At 50.0% G+C, this 20752-nt stretch overlaps 1 protein-coding gene across 3 annotated transcripts in view; it reads left to right on the top strand.

The window, feature by feature from the left end:
- TMEM131 (transmembrane protein 131) overlaps window positions 1-20080 on the top strand; it is a gene marked incomplete at its 5' end in the record, with an annotated part of 192081 nt that extends 172001 nt beyond the window's left edge. Inside the window, 10 exons of one of the 3 annotated variants that reach the window (XM_082672565.1) lie at window positions 3689-3864; window positions 6497-6624; window positions 12142-12266; window positions 12472-12621; window positions 14684-14849; window positions 15660-15781; window positions 15895-15991; window positions 16855-16952; window positions 17666-17823; window positions 19108-20080. In XM_082672565.1, the coding sequence (XP_082528691.1) occupies window positions 3689-3864; window positions 6497-6624; window positions 12142-12266; window positions 12472-12621; window positions 14684-14849; window positions 15660-15781; window positions 15895-15991; window positions 16855-16952; window positions 17666-17823; window positions 19108-19392 (1505 nt within the window). In that variant the 3' untranslated portion in view covers window positions 19393-20080. Of the gene's footprint in view, window positions 1-3688; window positions 3865-6496; window positions 6625-12141; window positions 12267-12471; window positions 12622-14683; window positions 14850-15659; window positions 15782-15894; window positions 15992-16854; window positions 16953-17662; window positions 17824-19107 lie in introns of all 3 variants that reach the window. The other 2 variants (XM_082672564.1, XM_082672563.1) reach the window with 2 other exon arrangements.
- Between the last annotated feature and the right edge of the window lie 672 nt (window positions 20081-20752).

Here is a 20752-nt window from a genome sequence, read left to right as displayed (position 1 = left end):
TCTGCGGCTCAGCAGACACTGGCTGAGCACTTGCTGCATGCAGAGCCTTGTCAGGCACTGAGGATGGAGAGCTCAGTGCGGCCTAATCTCTGCCCTTCAGGTGCTAAGACTGTACGAGGAACAGAGCCTAGGGGTGAGTGTTGATCGCAGTAGGTCAGCTAGCATCCTCAGCCAGGAGTCTGCTCGCCGATGGTGGGGGGGGTAGACGTAGGGTGAGTGGCCTCCGGGACAGTTTATCCAGGCAGTGGTGTGAAGCCTGAGGAACCTGTCCTTCATGTTGCGTATATTTCTCCTTTGGTCACTGCTGGAAACATACTCTGAGATTACTAAGCTGCTTCTCCCTTCAGCTTGTACCGTCTTTACTTGGATGGGTTAATTTTCTATTACTGATCATGCATCAGTTAAGTCATGGTTCCCATGAGGCTAGGAGACCTCCAGTCTCCTCCACTGTGTATTGAGTTAATTTATCTTTGAGAGGGCAGTCTCCCTCAGAATTCCTATTCCCACTTCCCAGGTTCCTACTCTTGCTTCTGTGCCCAGCAACAGCACGAGGGTGTGAACTGGTAGCTTGGCCTCTGGAAACTGAATGTTCCACGACGGGCCAAGGGCTAAGGAAGGGCTCGGGACAAGGCTAGAGCAGACCTGGAGAGATAGATGGGTCCAGACTGTAAAGGAGTTTGAACGTTATCCTATAGAAAACAGCGAGAATCAAGTTTTTGTATTTAAGAAGTGTCTCAAAAGGAAAGTAATGCTGTTGGCAGGGTGGAAGGTATAAGGAGAGACGACAGGAAGATGGGGCCGTTACAGTAGGCCAGGCACAGGGCAAGTCCTGAGCTGAGGAAGTGGCAGTGGGAGTGAGGTAAGAAAGGAATTAGAGGTCTTAGAGGTAGAATCCATTTGAGTGACTACTTGATGGTGGAATTGGGCTCTTTGGATCATTTCATCCAGGTGGCTCGGAATTGCCCAAATTCTACTCTACTTCAGGTACCTTTCCTCCTGAGACTCCCACGGGATATACACACACAGAGGTCACGAGAAACCGGAAACAAGGCAGCCGATCCTGTGCCCGCAGTGCCCAGCTCAGGTCTCATAAATCTGTGTGGAATTTACAGCCCAAGCCAAGGATTCTGAGATGAGCCCTACATTCCAGTCCCCAAGAGGGCTTGTTGACACCGATTGCCGGGTCCCCCCACCCCGGGTTTGGTTCAGTACACCTAGAGAGGGGCCTGAGAATTTGCATTTCCAACAAGTTCCGAGGTGTTGCTGATTCTGCTGGTCTGGGAAAACACTTTAAGAACCGGGAGTCCTGAGGAAGAGTAGAGACCCGTGGGAACAAGCTTGCCAGCGGCAAGAGGGAGACACGCCACCCCGAGCATGCAGCCTCGCGGGGAGCAGGGACTGCTTACGGGTACATGTGGGCCTGTCCTCCGTCTGATCCACTCAGATCATTAGTCCTTCCTCTAGGGAAGGGGCACTCTCTCCTCTCCCACCAACTTTTGAACTTGGGAATAGAAGCAGCAGAAGAAACCATACATGACAGTGAGGTAGCCGCTAGCCTGGGTGATGGACTGATGCTGATACTGTAGAGCAGTGATCCTCAGCCTGGCTGCATAGTGGGTCCACCAGAGGAGCTTGTTAAAAATATACCCACGTCCAGGTCCCACCGAGAACCCCTTAATCAGAATCTCGCGGGGCGGAGCCCTGAGCAGTGTTCGTTAAAAGCTTCCTAGGTTGTTCTAAAGTGCAAGAACCATTATTTTAGACTGAGAACCAAAAGATGTTTCTAGGTTGTTTAACTCAGTTTGGGACATTTTAGATTGAATTGTTTATGTCAAATTAATTAAAGTTCAGCCCCAAAGGAGAATATGAAAGGAAAGGGAAGAAGTTCCAAGGGCAGATTTCCAGAGAACACCAGCAAAGATGAAGCCAGGTGTCAGAAGAATCAGTACCGGAAGAGGGTGATGATGTTGGGGTCCAGCAGGGACAGGGAGGGGGATAATCCAAAGAGTCCAGTGGAACCGAGAGGTCTTGTAGAATGAGAAGTGCTAGAGGTCACCCGCACTGACAGTTGGGCTGCTGTCAAAATCACATTCTATAAGGTGCTGGGGACAGACGTCCACGGGCAGCATGTTAAGAAGTCAGAAAAAAAAAAAAAAGTCAGTAAAAGATGGGGATTTGGAGGTAAAAGTGTAAACTACTCTTTCATGAAATAAGATTTTTTAACTAACTGCTGGTTTGCTGTTTCCTTTTCTCCTTTATTTGTACATCTATGGCTTCAAAATTTGAGTCCAGTTTTTTTTTTAATCACTTCCAGATCTTTTCTATTTATCAAGGAGGTTTCAGGTTATTGTGAATACAGATTATTTATACAGATAATGCCTCTCGTCCAGTGAACCTGAGCATGATAAAAAGGTATAATTTCAGGTGGGAAATGCATCGCATGGGGGTTAATGTCAGCCATGCGGGAAAATTTGAAGTGCTTTCAGCATGAACCGCTAGGCACTCAGACTCCGAAATCCGAGGGCTCTCAGGGCCAGAGCAGGACAGGTCCTTCCCTTCTGCCGCAGACAAGAGGGCTCTTGGCATTATGTTATTGGTGTTCACTGCAGTGTTCCCAGGACACGCCACACTTCCTGGGAAACGGCAGGCACTCGAATGTGTCGAGGGTTGTTTTCTCATCTGTCTTGGGAACATCCACATCTTTTAAAATAATAGGACTTCCTTGGCAGTCTAATGGTTAAGACTCTGTGCTTCCAATGCAGGGGACGTGGGTTCGATTCCTGGTAGGGGAGCTAAGATCCCACATGCCACGTGGCCAAAGATAATAATAATAATAAAAAATATAAAATGCTAAGGTTGAAAAAATTAAAATAATAGGCTTTTCGTAGTTCTGTTTTACTCTCTGTCCATATATAACATTAGCTGGTACTTATATGCCTGGTACTGTCCTAAGGGCTTCATGTAATTCCTCATCACAACACTGTGAGGTCGTCTCCCCCAGTCTGCAGATGAGAGGCCAAGGTCACACTGCTAGTTAGGGAAGAACCAGGATTTGGACCCAGCTACCGGGGTTCTCAGCACCCTGCAAGTGACATACATGCAGCTCATCCCGTGTCACCTTCAGGCTCCCATCTCCAGAAAGATTTGAAAGGATCTCTGGTTTTCACGTCTGTGACTTTTCAAAGCTACATCACCCTCCGGGATATAAAAAAAGTACAGGTGACCCTTGAACAACAAGGGTTTGACCTGCACGGGTCCACTTATACATGGATTTTTGTTTTTCAGCAGTAGAGACTGCAGTACTACACGGTCCATGGTTGGTTGAACCTGAGGGTACAGAGGGGCCAACTATAAGTTATACACCGATTAACCCCCTGCAGTTCAAGGATCAGCTGTCTTCTGAGAGACGTACAGATTTGTCACAACTAGTGGGTTTGCCAAAGCTCATGGAACTGTACACTTAACATGGGTGTATCTTCTTGCATATAACTCACGCCTCGAGAAAGCGGATTTTTTTAAATATTCTAATCGAAAAGTCAAACATGATTTCAAAAGCTTTAGAGAAGAACTGAAGTAGAGAAAGAAAGTTATTAATCAGAGTTCAGTCTCTTCAAAAGAAGTTTTAATGGCTTTGTTTTCCAAGCTGTTTAAAAATCAAGTGTCATTTTACATTCATTGTCATCCCCAGGGAAAGGAAAGCCTCTTCAGCGCAAGGTAAAACCACCTAAAAAGCAAGAGGAAAAGGAGAAGAAGGGAAAGGGAAAGGCCCAGGAAGACGAGCTGAAGGACTCCTTGGCTGACGACGACAGCTCCTCCACCACCACAGAGACCTCCAACCCAGACACAGACCCGCTCCTCAAGGAGGTAGGACGGCCCCGTAGAGCAGGGTTCACACACAGTGAATGTGCTGTGTTCAACACGCGCACACGTTCTGAGGGCTAGTGCTCAAGAGTGCACAGACACGCCCAGGCGGTCACTCCCTTGCAGAAGCTCCACAGCGCTGGGCGTGAGTATCTTCACTTCCCCTGGGAACAAATCAGGAAGCCTGCTAATAAGGTGAAATAGTTAGAAACTGGAAACACAGCTTGAAAGTTAGGGACCATCTAGAATAGTAACGACTCTGGCTCATGCAAATTGTTTCAGATTTTAAGTATCAAAAGAGAATGAGGAGGGGCTTCCCTGGTGGCGCAGTGGTTGGGAGTCCGCCTGCCGATGCAGGGGACACGGGTTCGTGCCCCGGTCCGGGAAGATCCCACATGCCGCGGAGCGGCTAGGCCTGTGAGCCATGGCCGCTGAGCCTGCGCGTCCGGAGCCTGTGCTCCACAACAGGAGAGGCCACAACAGTGAGAGGCCTGCGTACCGCAAAAAAAAAAAAAAAAAGAGGATGAGGAGGAATTCTGTCACTTTGATGGATTGTATTGGCCGTGTCCTGTCGGATCACCGCTGCTACAGCGGGCCCTGGGAGCAGGTAGAGCAGGGACTGTGACCTCTGGCCCGGGCACCCACCCAGCACACGCCGGGAGGCCGCCTCACTCCCCATCTTCTGCTCCCGGGGGTGGGGAGGTCACGAGCATCAGGGGTAACACAGCAAAATGTGCAGACACCGTGGCCATGAGATAAATGGAGGCTAATGTTACTGTTGTGACTGTGTCAGGGAGTGTGAGTTATAAGTGGTATGCAGAAAAGTGAGGGCGTACTTCTGGCATTTCTATTTTTAAATAACTGTATTTCAAATTTGAAATGATCCAAATAGAGCCTTTAATATTGTAGAGCAGAATTCTTTTTCAGTCGTAATCTAGTGGCTTAAAAAATCATTTCTTAAAGATATCCAGCAGTGTCGTCCACATATATTAATTTTTAAAATAAAATTTACACGTGACACTTTCTGGCCAGCCGCCCTCCTCTGTGCATCCCTGACGTTTGGCGGGTGCTCTGGGCCAAAGGTCAGGGATGGGGCTGGCGTTGTGTCCCGTATCTCCTCTGTGACAGATGACTGCAGAGGAGCAGAATGCCAGCTACTGGTCCTCAAGTGGGGTCCCAGCCGTCTCTGATATGAATAAGCGTTTGGAAAGCGTTCTCAGCACAGACTTGCTCCACAACTTTGCCCCACTTCCTTTCTGCCTTTCCGGCATTTTCCTAACCACTCCTCAGTGGCCCCTCTCCAGCACACCCCCTCTGTGCACCCACTGACATCATCCTCCCTTCTCTGCTGTTGGTTTTCTCCTGGTTGTCCCATCTCCTGCCCGGTCATTTGCTTCCTTACAGACACAGCTCAGGACTGGCAGCCTCCGTGCCTGTTACCCTTCTCGCGGCTGAGCAGTCTGTATGCCTCCCCTCAGCACTCCTGTGTAGAGTTCATGTGCTGTTGTCTCTTTGTGACTGATCTCTTTGCCAGTTTTGTGCATTTTCTTCCAAAGTGGATTTCAATCTGGGGAGGTCATTTTCTCTTGGATGTGTGTCTTTTCCAGCCCTATTCTACCCATGCATTCAGCAGATACATGTTGAGTACCTGAGTGCTGGGTGCTTGAGAAGCAGCCGTGGACAAAGAACCAGGTTCCTGTCCTGTAGGGGCTCACGGTCCACAGAGTTCTGGAAATACTGCACGACTCAGAAGAGTCTCAAAAGATGTATGTGCAGGAGGCTGTTTTAGCCTTTCTCTGCAGTTAAATAGATGGGTCTGCGTGACCTGTTAAAATCCAGGCTGCCAGAACCGTGCAGCCGGATGCTGTCGGGTGGACGCTCATCTGCCCTGTGTCGGGAGCTCCCCCCATACCCACAGCTCTGCCCTTCGGCCGGGTATGTCTTCCCCCGATTGGCCCTATGCACCCTGAACACAGAACCAGGTTTCTGTTTTCTTCATTTCCCATCTGTGCTGCGTGTGGTCCTTCTGCGCATGAGCGGTGCACGCCCGCTCCACAGGCGGCTCCCGGGCAGGGTCCCAGTGCCTGAACGATACCTGCGCTGTTTAGAGACAAGCCCCCTGTGCTCACGCCTGGGTGTTGCGGCAGCATCACCTTACTCTGAAACGCATGGTATGGTCTCCGTGCTCAACTGGTCGAGGACCCAGGGGCAGCACTGCTCTGAGATGCAGCTGGGCTGTGGCCTTCTCAGCCCACAACGCCAGTCGTGTGTAACTCTGTATTGTAGTCCCGAGTTAACTTTTCTTGTACAAAAGGCAAGGTTTTGCTCCCCAGTGCCTAAAACCAAGAAGCTACCCGTCTGTTGCTACCACTGTCAGCACCCACCGCAGTCAGGATATAAGTTAAAGTGACATTCGTTATAACTCACACTCACCAAAACATAATTTATAGTCAATCAAAGACTGAAAAATTGACAGACCCACAATAAAGAGAGGTTTGAAGAAAGGAGCTGATCATTTTTATTCATGTGTTGTGTATCTACTACATGTTTGGTTTCGTGTCTCTGCCTTCAGACAGCACTATATCAGGCATTTTTGTTAATCCTTCTCAGCAGTTGTGTCAATTTTTTTTTATAGGATACAGAAAAGCAAAAGGGAAAACAAGCCATGCCTGAAAAACATGAAAATGAAATGTCTCAAGTGAAACAGAAAAGCAAAAAACTCTTAAATGTTAAGAAAGAAATCCCAACAGATGTGAAACCCAGGTAAGAAAAATGAGTTCAGAGAAATGAGGTATGTAAAAGAAGTTACTGGTGAGAACCAGGTAATGTTTTCGTTTGCTTGGTTGGTTTTTAGGGGGGTTTTGGCAACAAAAGCTGCATCCCTCATGACGTTCCTATGGGGTTTTTTCTACTGCCCAGTGTTCACTGTCGCTGGTGAGGGACAGCTACATGCTTCCGATGTCAGAAGTATAAAAGGCAGAGTTAAAGCTACTTGTGAAAATGGAGGAGGAAAATGTAGGTTGGTGATCTGTTCCCAGGCAGAGAGCCATTTCACTTCTGCACAGAGATGGCCTTGGTGGTTTAGCCGCAGGTACGAGCATAACTTCTCTCAGCTAGAGCCCTGAGTCTGCTCACTAACCCAGAGCTGCCGTTGGGGTCTAGAATTCTGTGCTGTAAAACTTGGGAGGACTTATTCTTAACCTTAAAAAAAACAGTGCTCAGGGCAGATGTGACTACCGGACAGTTCTACCATGAAGTAGCTCCCGTCCAGTTCCCGTGGGGCAGGTCCTGTGGGCCTCACAGGGAGGGCGACCTGCAGAATGTTTCTCTGGGTCAGTGAATGAGTTGAACTCTTGGGTTATTCGTTACCAAGCTTACTTCGTACTTTCACTAAGCTTTGGGTCTGTCTAGTAAACTACTCCTAGTTTCAGTGTGGTTATTGATGCCCTTTCTAGCTCAGCATATAAAAGGCCATCTGCGTGGAAGCCAGTATTTGCCTTCTTGTGTGGTAAGTGGCCGTCGACCCAGGAAGTTGAGGGAATTAGGTATAAATTGATAAAGGAAGACATTTATCATTAAATTGCCCTTAGCTTTGCGAGTCTGTTCTTACTCTGATTCTAGGAATAAAACTTGAGCTCTGCAGAAACATCAATAAGCTAGACTCTGTCCCTGGGTTATACAGCTTAACTCGACAGGGGCCGTCTGTTCTGTAGAACCAGAAGCTAATAAGAAATTAGTGATTACTGCAGTAAAATTTAACCTTGTCCCTGAACTTATGCAATAACACAGGATATGGCAGTGATTAGTAACAGAGTATTTATACCTAAAAGTTACCCTTTTGTGCAAAATGTCAGTTTAAGTGACCTAACCCCACGATTCGTTGAGAACAGTCTGACCCAGTTAGAAGCAATGTCAAGTGGAGTAATGGCTGATACGCTTGAGGCTCCCGAGACTGAGTCTCAGCCTGAGGTCCTTCGGTGCTAATGTTCTGCCAGCCCAGGACAGGAATCAACCCTCGTCTAGGGACTAGGGATGATTCTTCTAGACCTTCTCAGGCTTAGCTGACTGATCAGATGTTTTAAAGTAAATGGGGCTAAAAACCCCAAATTATGAAAAACCCTAGTTTCTACATATGCTGAGATTTTGTGAGAATGGACAGTTATGCTATCATTCTTATCATAAATTTTAAAACCCAGCTTCTAAGATTACCTTAGTAAAACCATTTCGTCGGTGGCTGTCCCCAGATCTGCCGTTTCTTCTCCTTCATGCCTGAGGGCAGTATTTTTAAGACAGATCGTATGTACATGTTAATCCTCTCGTCCCTCTTCCATTGATTTCTGTCATATTCTGATTTTTTTATGAAATAACTTAGCCATTAGCAGATTTGACTTTGCACGTTTGTAAACGACTCCACTTGATGCCCCCTGACTTTGCAGGGATGTTGAGTTTGCTGGTAAACCCAAAGCCAGAGCTGCCCGCTCTCCAGGCCCGTTAGGAGGCAGTTAGAGTGGTTAACTCATGTCCTTTTGATGTATAGTTAACAGAGAAATCATTACCAGAAGACAGTTTAAGCAACGTGCTCTAAATTGTCTTTTGTAACTGGAGAAATCTATATCAGCCCTGGTCTTCTCACCTCCTGTATCTAATCTCTTTAAACTCACTGATCTTGTTTTGTGTTTTTCTGAATTCAGGGATAAAAGTATTGAGTCAGAATCTTTTAGTACCTCAGTCAAATTCAGAGTTCAAGACCTTTTTTTAATAACCAGAAAGGTGGCCTCTGAATAGAGCCATCTGCTGTCCCCACTCGGGTGTGACAGCAAGTGCCCTGTGCTGTCCCGCGCTGGTCCCGCCCCAGTGACACCTGACGTTCCTGTCACCTAAGAAGTGCTCTCAGCGTGTTATATGTGATTCCACGTATCTGAAGGAAATAGGTGCACACTTTTAAAAGAGATACTAATAAGGCATATATTATGACTTTCTTTTGGAAGATTTACCTGGTGGGGAAAAAGCATTTATATATCAGTTGGCCAAAAAGCTGATGTTCTAATAGTAAAATCTGTGGGTTTAGCTCACATTCACTTTATCAAAGATTAGTCTTTAAATATTATCAGTGTTGTTAGAACATTATATTATGTCACCTCCAGGCCAGAAGACCCAAATCCTTAAATGCTGAAGAATTCATTTTCCTATAAGTAAGTGGTAGTAAGCCAGAGGAATGGCTCCCACGTGGTCTTTGCCTGTGTAGCCCCAGCCTCCCTAACTCCAAAGAGTTGACTTCAAAACAACCACTAGGATTGTGGGGCAGAGGGTTACAGGGCAGAGATCTGGTCTCCCCTTTTTTTCCAGCTTATACGCTGTAGAAGTGGGTCTGTAGACCTCCAGAAGACTGCATTTTAGGTCAGATATGCCAGGGAGTGAGAGATGTCGGACACTAAAAGGACTTCAGGAGACCAGGAAAGGCGCAGGGCTCCCTGGTTTAGGATACCAGCTATCCATTGATTCTTTTATTTTCTGTTTATCAATGTATGTTTACATAACTTAAATGTAATCATCTAAAATAAGCAAAACATGTTATAGAATCACTGTACCCTCTGTCAGAGTCTGCTTGAGCAGTGCACTCGGCTCAGGGCCGTGGGTGCCACAGTGCACACACCGGCCTCCAGGCCCTCGGCTCTGGGAAAGCCCTCACTTTGCCCTCAGCTCTCTGCCTCCCCTCTTCCCCCAGACGGGGGCGTGGACCGAGTATAACACTCATGAGCGTGCGTCAGCATCCCAGCTAGCTTTCTGTTCTTCTCTCTTCCAAGGAATCACCTAAATTAAGCTGACCCTTATCCCTTTTATTCAGAAGCCTTAAAAAAGGCTTCTTGGTGGAGCTCATCTGGTCTAACTTAGGAAAGGATGAGTCAGCAAAAGTAAAGCAGTTGTCTGGCACCTCTTTCCTTAAAAACCAACCAACTCCACAGTGGTGCAGAGTGAAGCTTTGTATAGACAGTCCCCAGCCCCACACTTATAAACGACTTGCTTACAAACAGTTCACACCCACCCAGCTCCACCACCACCACTACCAGAGGTCTGGGTGTCTCTGTCAGGGGAGGCTTTGTTTTTTAAAAGGTGGCGTTTTTAAATAACCCTGTCAGTCAGAAGCAGAGGACAGACGATTTCTAAAACTGCAGCGTTAATAGTCTCGCCCGTAAACGGTGGATTTTTTCACGTCAGTTTGTTATCCCACCTAAAATTCTACTTATGTGGTGGCTTAACCGAACCCTTCGAGTTTTTGGCTAGCTCTTACACTAATTCCAAATATACTAACACTTTGTTATAGAAAAATTGTGAAATATAAAGAAAGAATGAAAATGACCTTTGACCTCCTACCTTATAAAATGTTTGTAAAGAGCCCCTGTTAAAATTCATCTGTGTCACAGACCTACTGGAGAACGGACCTGAGGACACGGGGAGGGGGAAGGGTAAGCCGTGACAAAGTGAGAGAGAGGCATGGACATATATACGCTACCAAACGTGCATAACACAGGGAGATCAGCTCGGTGCTTTGTGACCACCTAGAGGGGTGGGAGGGAGGGAGACACGAGAGGGAAGAGATATGGGAACATATGTACATGTATAACTGATTCACTTTGTTATAAAGCAGAAACTAACACACCATTGTAAAGCAATTATACTCCAATAAAGACGTTTAAAAAAAAAAGCTATACATTTAAAAAAAAATTTATCTGTTTATGAAGTCATGCTTCACGTACTGTTTTGTCATCTGCTTACCTTCTTTGCAGGGCAGGGGGGTGGGGTTCCGGTACTGGTGGTGCCGTTGGATCTGGAAAGCCTGACCCGTTCTGACCTTTGCACTCTGGTGTGGACCAGTGTGGTCTGTGCCTGGCCCCGAGCCCAGCAGAAATTGGCCGCCCCCCAGGGAGTGCGAACTTGGAGGGGCAGCGGTAGGAGGAGGAACCTGAAGGGTGGGGCTGGGGGCAGAGCGGCATGTGGGAATCACACGCCTGAGGGCTGGGGCACTCAGGCTGGGGCAGGACGTGCGCTACAGTGGAAAATGCCAGACACGTACCCGTTTTAAGAACATCTGTGTCGACCGGTAAACTTTGTAATATTTTCGATGAAAAGCAAGCTATTGGCTCAGCCTTAAACTGACAGCTTTGCAGCCGTCACCAGGAGCCCAGGGGAGACGCGTGATGATTTTTGGAATTCTCGTCAGGGGCCGCTGGGTTCTGTCAGCTGTGTCCCACCGTTCCCCGGGAAGACGTCCTTTTCCTGGACTGTGTCAGCCCAGCTCCTGCCAGAGGCCTCCCAAGCCTGCGACTTGATCTTGGTGGGCAGCACAGAAGCAGCTTTGTAAAGAAGGTTTTTAGGGTCCATGCATTTCCATTGTTCACCAGGCTACTTTACGTGGGCCATCTCCCCAGTTCATTTCTCCTAGAGATGGCTTCTCTCGGCACATTTTAACGTTTTCTTCATCAGGCTGTGGAAACTCAAAATAGCCCAGCTGCCGCCCGCTTTGCCTTGCCGACAGGAAGGTCAGAGCCAATTCATTGTCCTTTTTATATATGTTTGTTATGTTACGCTTACCTCTAAATATTTTAGAAGAAATATACTCTAAATAGATTAATAAAAATAGTATTTAAGTCTTTGTCTAAGATGAACCCTGGGTTCAAGAATGAAGAATATTCATCTCCCCGACTCAGCCTACACCTTAGGCAAGTAAAGCAGCCCTGCTATTCTGCCCTGGGCTCTCGGGGTTCTGTAGGTCACCCAGGAACTTAGCCCTGGTCAGTACACAGTGTTCGCGAGAAAAATGCGTTCAAGGCTTTGAGTAGCAGAACCTTTGGCATTTCTAAGTCTGAGACCCTTCAGAGTCTCCATATTCCGGAGCCGCACAGGCGGTCTAGCTGCCGGGTGAGACTCACTCAGCAGCGGGATGACTGCACTTAGTACCTCCTGAGTGGCTAGTCTGTGCCAACAGCTTCAGACACCTTCTCTGACGCAGGTGTTCCCACCCATTACATACTATTAAACAATGGACCTCAGTTCCTCGTCCGCACTCCGAATAGCAGAGGATAAATCTGCAAGTGCGAGTCTCCTGAACAGTACTGGAGGTGCTTGGAGCGCGGCCAGCCCTCGGGACTGTGGGTTGATAATGCCTCGGGAGGCCAAATGAGTAAAAGAAGGTGTTGAAATTGTAGAGGGATCAGTGACTCCTCCTCTCTGCTCTGAAACAAAGGGCTGCGTTTGAACGTTCCACCTGTGATTGTCTTTCAGTTCTTTAGAGCTACCATATACCGCCCCTTTGGAAAGTAAACAACGTCGAAATCTCCCAACCAAGATTCCTCTTCCAACTACATTGACAAGTGGATCCAAACCACGAAATTCCCAGAAAACAAAAGGTATTTTCATTTTTCATCGTACAGATGCCCTAATGATTTGTTGTGTTGGTAGTTGTGAGTTGGCAGTAATCAGTCAGTAGTTACCAGTCATAGGACGGCTACGGTTGGGTCCTCATGCTCATTAGAAGAGAATGGGTTCTTTGAAATTGGCCCGAAAGAAAGGAATTATCCTCCATAACAGCCTTCTTTTCTGAATTCTGTACAGGTACAAATAAGTTAGTGGATAACAGGCCACCTGCCCTAGCAAAATTCCTCCCAAATAGTCAAGAACTAGGCAACACCAGTAGCTCAGAAGGTGAAAAAGACTCTCCACCGCCAGAGTGGGATTCCGTGCCCGTTCACAAGCCCGGCAGCTGTAAGTATGGTGACCTGGAGCCCACGGGCTCTCCGCACCCACAGCCCACCCAGCTCTGGGCCGGAGAACCGCGGTGGGGATGGCCGGGGCACGTATTGCTTTAGAAGGAGACCCAGTGCTAGTCTGCCGGAGCCGGCTCGCAGCAGCCAGCAAAAGCTGCTGTTCAACAGTCTGCTGGTCGTTAAACTGTTGCAGCTTAATCGGCCGCGGTGGGAGTATTTACACCAGAGAAACCGGCAGACGATCCAGAGGGCTAGTCAGAGTGTAGGGGATGGAAGGATCTGCGTAGAGCAGTGAATCACCCAAAGTACTGCCTCCTGAAAGCGTCAGCTCAGCAGCCCTTTACCTGACTAGTTTCTCATACGTTTACACTGTAACTGCTTTTTGTAAAAATGCAGTTTATTCCCAGTTTACCCACATCTTTTCCATAAACCTATGTTAGTTCTCTCACTAGCCTCTTGACCTCGTTCCTCCGGTCAGGCCTGCAGGAAATTGTGAAAGTAGCACCGTCTCCTAGAAGAGGGTGGAGGTCCTCGCCCTCTAGAAATTTAAGACCTGGAACAGAAGATGACAGCAGCACAGTTGAGGGCCTGGTGGCAGGGCTTGGGGGTCAGTCCCTTAGGGCTGATTTGTCTACACTCACCGAGGTGTCAGAACGGCCTCCGTTTGGCCCATTTGTGCCAAAGGGAAGATGAGGGTTGCGCACCAGGTTTGAGGTGAAGGAGGCTTAGAGAAGAGGGGGTGGTGAGTTGAATGAGGGCGAGGAACTCGGAAACTCGGGTGAGGTGTGCGTTAAACACGCACCTTTGTAAATACATGCTGGAAAGAGATGCTCCCTGGGTTAGAACCTGCAGGCCCGTAATTGCTGTGAAACTTTCTGGTGCCTTATAGTACTGTATTTTTGCCTGAGATGAGAGATATAATCCAAAACCCCTGGTCATTCAAGAAGTGTTGAACAAGTCTCTGGGTCGTCCCGGTGGCCCGGCTGATGCCTTCGAGTCCTTGGGTCCCCTCTGAGGTTTCAGCTGGACACTGGTCCTCAGCTTGTACCCTGGGATTGGGGCGATTCCTGCACAGAGGAAGCTGCGTTCCAGTGCAGGGAATAAATACCATGTGCCCAGGGAGCCGGTTTCATGGCGTTGTCTGGGGCGCAGTGAAGTAAACGCAAGCCGTGCCGGCCTCAGCACCGACACAAGCCCGAGGGGTATCCTGCAGGGAGAGGGTGTGGGCATCAGGTCAGCAAACCCCGGAGCAGGTGAAGAAGGGGTTCTCCACGTAAGCAAGGGTGGGAGCGGGGCGGGTGGAGACGGGTCGGTGGATAGGTGCCAGGACCGTGGGGGAGGGGCAGGGAGAGTCACGGGGCGGGTACAGCTCCGGAGGTGGGACAACTCCGCCTTCGAAGAGAAGGGTGCTTTGTTTGGCGGTGCGCACCATAGATGTGCGAGGTGGTACCTTTTTCTGATACAAGTTGTGTGTTTCCATTCGGTGATGAGTGCAGAATCAGTATTCTTTTGTGACACTGAGTTTTTCTGTTTTAAATTTTTAAAACAGCTGTGCCTTAAAGGGCAGCAGGAATATAGTAGGAGTTCCTATCCTTGTAAACCAGGGACCGGGACCGCACCAGGTGGGCCCACGGAGTGCGGGGGTCATCCTGGAGGAGCTGGGGGTGTTCTCCTGGGGCCGCACCTGCGCAGTTCGGACCTGTGTGGAAGATCAGAGGCTTTCAGGTCCTGGCAGAGCCTCCACCTGCCCGTCCCTGAGGGGCGTGGAGAGGCCTCCTCCCAGCCTGAGGTGTGGGAGGGAGAGGACCGCGCCCTCCGGCAGGGCCTGCAGAACGCAGCCGGGAGGTGGGTCACAACGGTGATTCCGGGAAAGGCCCAGAATGCAGAGAGAGACACGACTTCCCTTTTTTTCTTTAAATAGAACACGTATGACAGTTGTAGGTTTTTCTTGTTAGAAGCACTTGAGTCCTGCATAGCACCAGCTAGAACGCCAGAAGTAACCGAAACTGAAGGGTAAAAATCCAAGTATCACATTGAGACCCTTTGTTTTTAACTTCCAGCAACCGATAGTCTTTATAAACTCTCTCTGCAAACCCTCAACGCAGACGTCTTCCTAAAACAACGCCAGACCTCGCCGCCGCCCAGCTCCCCGTCACCGCCCGCCGCTCCCTGCCCGTTCACGTCCCGGGGCAGCTACAGCAGCATCGTCAACGGCAGCCCCGGCAGGTAGGCCCGCAGCCCCCGCCCGTGCCGCGCTAAGCCGGCGCTGCACCCCGCAGGTGGGAATCCTCGGCGGCCGCAGACGGCCGTCCCTTCTCGCCTCTGCCCTCGGCGGGCTCAGCGCCCTCCCCGCAGCGCCGCCTTCCCACCCGTCACCCGTGCCCGAGGGGCACCAGGGTCACGCTCTAGGCCAGGAGCCAGGAGCACACTCAGCGAGGACTGAAGACCCACAGCAGCTGCGCTGTGGGCAAGGAAGCGGGTCTGCGGGTCGTTCCCTCTGACCTGTGGCGGGACCTGGAGGAGGTCGGAGCCGAGCAGGGAGGGCTCCTCCAGGCAGTGACAGTGACCCCCATGGTGATGACACTCGAGCAGGGGCCGCCTGTTCCCGCACACGCAGCGGCGCCCAGCCCGGCCCACGGCCACCCTGCCCGCGTGGGAAGAGGTGGGAGGCCCCGGGCCTGGTGGGCGCTGGCCGCCGGGGCCCTCGCACGGGGGCTGCTCACCTGCCCGCACGCTCCGCTCCATCCAGCTGCCCGGCATTCCCTCCAGGACGGGGCTGCCTCCTTTCCCGGCCCCCGCCTCTCTCCCGCACCTGGAATTTTACCTTTCTCCCACATTCCTTCCCCTCCCACCCCGTCCCCCCAGGCTACACAGCCTCAGGCCACAGAGCATTTCCTGAGGCCTGGCCAGGCCCTGTGGGCGGCCCAGGGCTGTCCCCGGCTCCCTCGCAGGCCCTGGGACACGTGCCCGGCGGGGCTCCATGGGGGGCATTGCCCACAAGGACTGAGCGGTTCTCTCCTTGCTTCTTCCATCAAGCGACTCTAAAACGAAGCATTCAAACGGAAGCAAACACAAACTGACAAAAGCAGCCTCGCTCCCGGGCCAGAACGGCAACCCCACGTTTGCTGCAGTCACAGCCGGGTACGACAAGAGCCCAGGTGAGCGGCTTGGCACTGGGAGGCCGGGCACCGCCGGGCCTCGGGCCTGGTGGAGGTACCTGCGGCCTGGAGGTACCTGGCTACTTTGATTGACTCGGAGCCCATTGTTACAGGTGGGAACGGCTTTGCTAAGGTTTCTTCAAGCAAAACAGACTTTTCCAGCAGCCTTGGCGTGTCACACACTCCCGTTGACAGCGATGGCTCAGACAGGTACGTTTGGCCCTTCTTACCAGGGCAGGGCAGGAGGGTTTCCCAGGCCAGTTTAGCATCTTCTATCGTATGTGTGTTTCGAGGCGTTTGCCCCTAGGTGACAAGCAGGTGTTTGTCCGAGGCGGTCAGGAGCCTCTCTGTTGGGTGGGGCAGAGCCCCGAGTGCGAGTACATGCTCCCACCTGGCTCCCTGACAGGAGGAGGGGCCGCGACATGTTCCGGCCCAGCAGAGAGGGAGACAGACTTGTGTTCCACCTTCTGAGTCTCTTCTGATCCTTCTCCGTTATCATGGTTGTTGTGAAGAGGATGTGATCCGATCATTAGAAGTAGAAGAACAAAAACACACTCGAGAGGAAGGACACGGAACAAATTCTAGGCAGTTTATTATAAATTATTGGACAGGCCACTTCTCTGACCCAGAGCAACCGCAGTGGCCTGGTGGCATGCAGCGACTGCCTCGGTTCATTTTCCCAGATAAATAACAATGACAATAAGATTATAGCTGTCAGTAAGTAGAGTCCCAGTTTTACCTGCTTGACACTAAAAGGAAATTAATCCTAGATTTGAAATAATTTTTTAATAAATCTTCCATTACCAAAAGGGAAACAAGGAAGAAACGCCTCTTTTCTCTGCATGACACTTCCGCTGAGCCAGGCCGTCAGCTCACGACAGGGTAGCCTGGGCTCTGAACTCCTCCGTGCCTCCCTCCTTTGTGTTATGGAAGGTGTTTCCAGTCCCCACTTCTGCCTGTAATACGCGAGCCCCCAGCTGAAGCAGCGCCTCCTGTGTGTGAAGCCATGCGTGAGGGATCTGTCTCCACTAACCACATTTTTGTGTGTTGCATTTTCCTCTTATAACGTTCAGCTCGGGTTTGTGGAGTCCCGTCAGCAACCCCAGCAGCCCTGACTTCACACCCCTCAATTCGTTCTCGGCCTTTGGAAACTCTTTTAACCTAACTGGTGGTGAGTGTTTAACACTAGACCCATGACTAATGAGCCTGTGGACAAGGACGGAGGGAGGATAAGGTCCACTTTCATGCGTGGAGGAAAGTACGATGGTCGTTTAGTGGACATATTTAAAGGATGCGTTTCCCTGTATCAGTGCAGTCAGGCGGCAGCAGATGGGCCGCCTTCAGGGAAGTGGGTGTCTGTGCTCTCCTGGACGGGGTCTGGCACAGCTGCCCCGGTGTGAGGAGGCCCAGCGAGAGGCCCTCAGAAGGGTCCTCTGTCCGCTCGGCACCCCAGCCCGTAGGTGCGGTGGTCTGCTCGATGCTCTGCGGGTCCCAGCTGGCTCGTGTTGCGCAGAACTGACTTAAGAGCTGCAAGAAAGGATTCTGCGTCTGAGATGTGACTCCTGGCCATGCTGGGGCTCTTTATTTTTCTTGCTGTCCAGAATTAGGAGCAACTGTGTGAATTTCACATTAGCTGTGATCGTGATGTTTGCACTTGACCATCCAGTGATAGGTGTGGGTGAGGTATTCAGACGGCGTGCTGGGGTCTGGAGAACAGCACCCCACACCCTGTTTTCCCCGAATGTGGTGGGAGCTGATGGAGGGGGTGGGATGGCTCCAGGTGAGCAGCGGTGGGATGCAGACCCCTGAGGGGATGCCCCACCTGCCCGGGGGAGCACGGCCAGATCCAGCACGGACTTGCCTTTGCTTCCTCACCTCCAGAAGTTTTCAGCAAGCTCGGGTTATCGCGATCGTGCAATCAGGCCTCACAGAGGAGCTGGAACGAGCTGAGCAGTGGCCCCTCATACCTCTGGGACTCTCCAGCGACCGAGCCCAGCCCATCTTGGCCAGCCAGTTCCGGTTCCCCGACCCACACGGCCACAGTGAGTACTGGGCTTGGGCCCCGCCCGCTCACACGTCATCACTGCCGTCGCTGTCCCTTGGGTGGTGCTGACAGATACAAATGACAAACAGCAGCTCGGAAGGCGTGGGTTAGCGCTTTCACCACCTCTGCTGCTGTGTCTTCATTTCTGCCAAAGTGACCATCACTCTTCAGAGCCGTGACGGTCAAGAAGTTAGTTAGTTACGGGAGGAACAGCTGAGCAGCTGGGGTTGACATGTGAATCCTCTCACTTCAGCCTCTCCCGACTGAATTAGACCACGGGGTGGCGGGTGGCCCGTCTCAGGTCCCACCACCTGCAGAGTCAGACGATGCCGGAGCTCGGCGCGTGCCTGGTCCCGAGCAGCACCCGTGTCTCGGCTGGAGCTTGTCTAGAGCATCTGGTTGCTTCTCAGCTAAGTTGTTCTGCAGAGATCGTGCTCTTACCAGGGAAAATGATCACTGGTTTCGGCTTTTACAAATCGTGACAAATATGACCCCACTGTGATGACCTCTTCATCCTCAGGAAAACTAAATTGATTAGATGTGCACGGTTTAATGGTAGATATTTTAGCTTCATAGATTCCAAAGTTTGTCTTCACTTGTAATCATTCTGTCCTCAGTTTTACAGTCATCTTAACCATTCTTTAAAACGGGGTCAGTCACAGGGAGGGGTAGGGGGAAGCTGGGACGAAGTGAGAGAGCAGCAGGGACATATATACACTACCAACTGTAAAATGGGTGGCTAGTGGGAAGCAGCCGCATAGCACAGGGAGATCAGCTCAGTGCTTTGTGACCACCTAGAGGGGTGGGAGAGAGACGCAAGAGGGAGGGGATATGGGGACATATGTATACGTATAGCTGATTCACTTTGTTATACAGCAGAAACCAACACACCATTGTAAAGCAATTATACTCCAATAAAGATGTTAAGAAGAAAAAAAAACGGGGTCGGTACCTGTTGAGACTTCGCAGGCCGTTATTTCTGGTGCAGCCTGTCCAGCTCCTCCCTGGGTGCACAGGTGGCAGGGCCAGCTCCTGAGCACACCACTGAGGCCACAGAAGCGGGCGGCTGGACTCGGCCCCCCGGCTGTGCCTTGCCGCCCCTTCTTTAAAACATCAGAACCGTGCGCCCAGACTCTGAGGTGGCTTCATGTATAAAACATTTGTTTTAAAATAAAGTGAAAGAACCGTGCGGTCTAGCCCATCCTTAGCATAACCGTCGCCGCTTTACCACCTGCCTGCCTCCCTCGAGCCTGACGCTCCCCGTTGTGTTGTGTTTCGTCAGCAGATCCTCGGCAGCACCAGCAGCCTGTGGTCCTCCACTCCGTTCAGCAGCTCGATCTGGTCCAGCAGCCTGCACAGCACCCTCCCCTTCACCAGCCCTGCCAACGCGCTGCCGAGCATCGGCCTCATGGGCCCCGAAAGCCCCTCCGCTCCTCACACACCCTCCGCCGCCAGCCCCGCCGACGACCTGGGCCAGACCTACAACCCGTGGCGGATATGGAGCCCCACCATCGGAAGGAGGAGCTCCGACCCCTGGTCCAATTCGCACTTCCCTCATGAGAATTGAAATTAGGCAAAAAGAAAACGAAAAAAAGTGGGGGCCCCTCGTCTACATCATGATGTGCCCATTTTCGAGACATCTTTTTAAGGCTCTTTCTTACCGCTAGAGCTTCCCAATCCCCACCCTCATCTTTGCAGAACAGACTCAAGCAGGGCAGGCTTGTACCACTCGCTTCTTTCAGATCTTTCTTGCAATTATGATAATATGAGATTTGCTGTTGTGCTTTTAGAGAAAAGTCTGGACTCAGCCACAAACTCTAATAAGACCTGTACATCTGAAAACCTTAACTGTTATCAAGTTTCCACCACTTGTCTTCTTCCATTCTTTATTTATCTGTATGAACACAAATTTGACATTACAGCTAAGGAAATAACTTGAGTTGATTCAGAAGTCCTGGCATGTGACAATTTTATTAAATTACCAAGTTTGGTTTTTAATAATTTCACAATATTATGCGCCAAGATCTAATTTTAAAAACGTATGAGGACTTTGTGCTGAAAAATAGAGTATTTTTTTAAAATAAGGCTGTCTCGGTTTAAAAGCAGATTACAGAAATGTAAGTCAACTTTAAGAACAGTGAATGAATGTAAAAACATTCGGTTGAGACCATACACACCTTCTGTGCTGTTTGTACCTGAGGTATGTAGCATTTGTATACCTGAGTTTATTTTAAAGATGATAAACTGAAATGCACATAGCCAAGTCTTGAGATACAAGATTGAATGTGTATTTCTTAAAAATACAACTTTGTGTTGTACTTTGAAATAAATGATGCTTTTTTCAAAAGCCTTGAATTGTGTCTTTTTTTTTTTTTTTTTACACACAAGATGCATGTATTTAGATTCTCTCACACCAAGTCATTCTGTCATTGCCTTATCCTGTGGAGTTGGACTTACCGTGGCTAGAAGCACTGTGGCCTAATTAAATTCTGATTATTTCCATAGTATTCCCTAAAGGCCCTTGATAGGGACTTCCCTGGTGGTGCACTGGTTAAGAATCCACCTGCCAATGCAGGGGACACGGGTTCAAGCCCTAGTCCAGGAAGATCCCACATGCCGCGGAGCAGCTAAGCCCGTGCACCACAACTACTGAGCCTGCGCTCTAGAGCCCGTGAGCCACAACTACTGAGCCCACGTGCCACAACTACTGAAGCCCACGCGCCTAGAGCCCGTGCTCCACAACAAGAGAAGCCACCGCAATGAGAAGCCCACGCACTGCAACAAAGAGTAGCCCCCGCTCGCCGCAACTAGAGAAAGCCTGCACACAGCAACAAAGACCCAACGCAGCCAAAAATAAATTTATATTTAAAAAAAAGTGCCCTTGATAGAAAAAAGTTCACACATCTTAAAAGAAGCATGTTGACCCT

The sequence above is a fragment of the Grampus griseus genome, assembly GCF_964374135.1.
Source record: "Grampus griseus genome assembly, chromosome: 15".
Lineage (NCBI taxonomy): Eukaryota > Metazoa > Chordata > Mammalia > Artiodactyla > Delphinidae > Grampus > Grampus griseus.
Note: the sequence above shows the minus strand (reverse complement) of the source record. Positions and strands in the feature narration are given on the sequence as shown.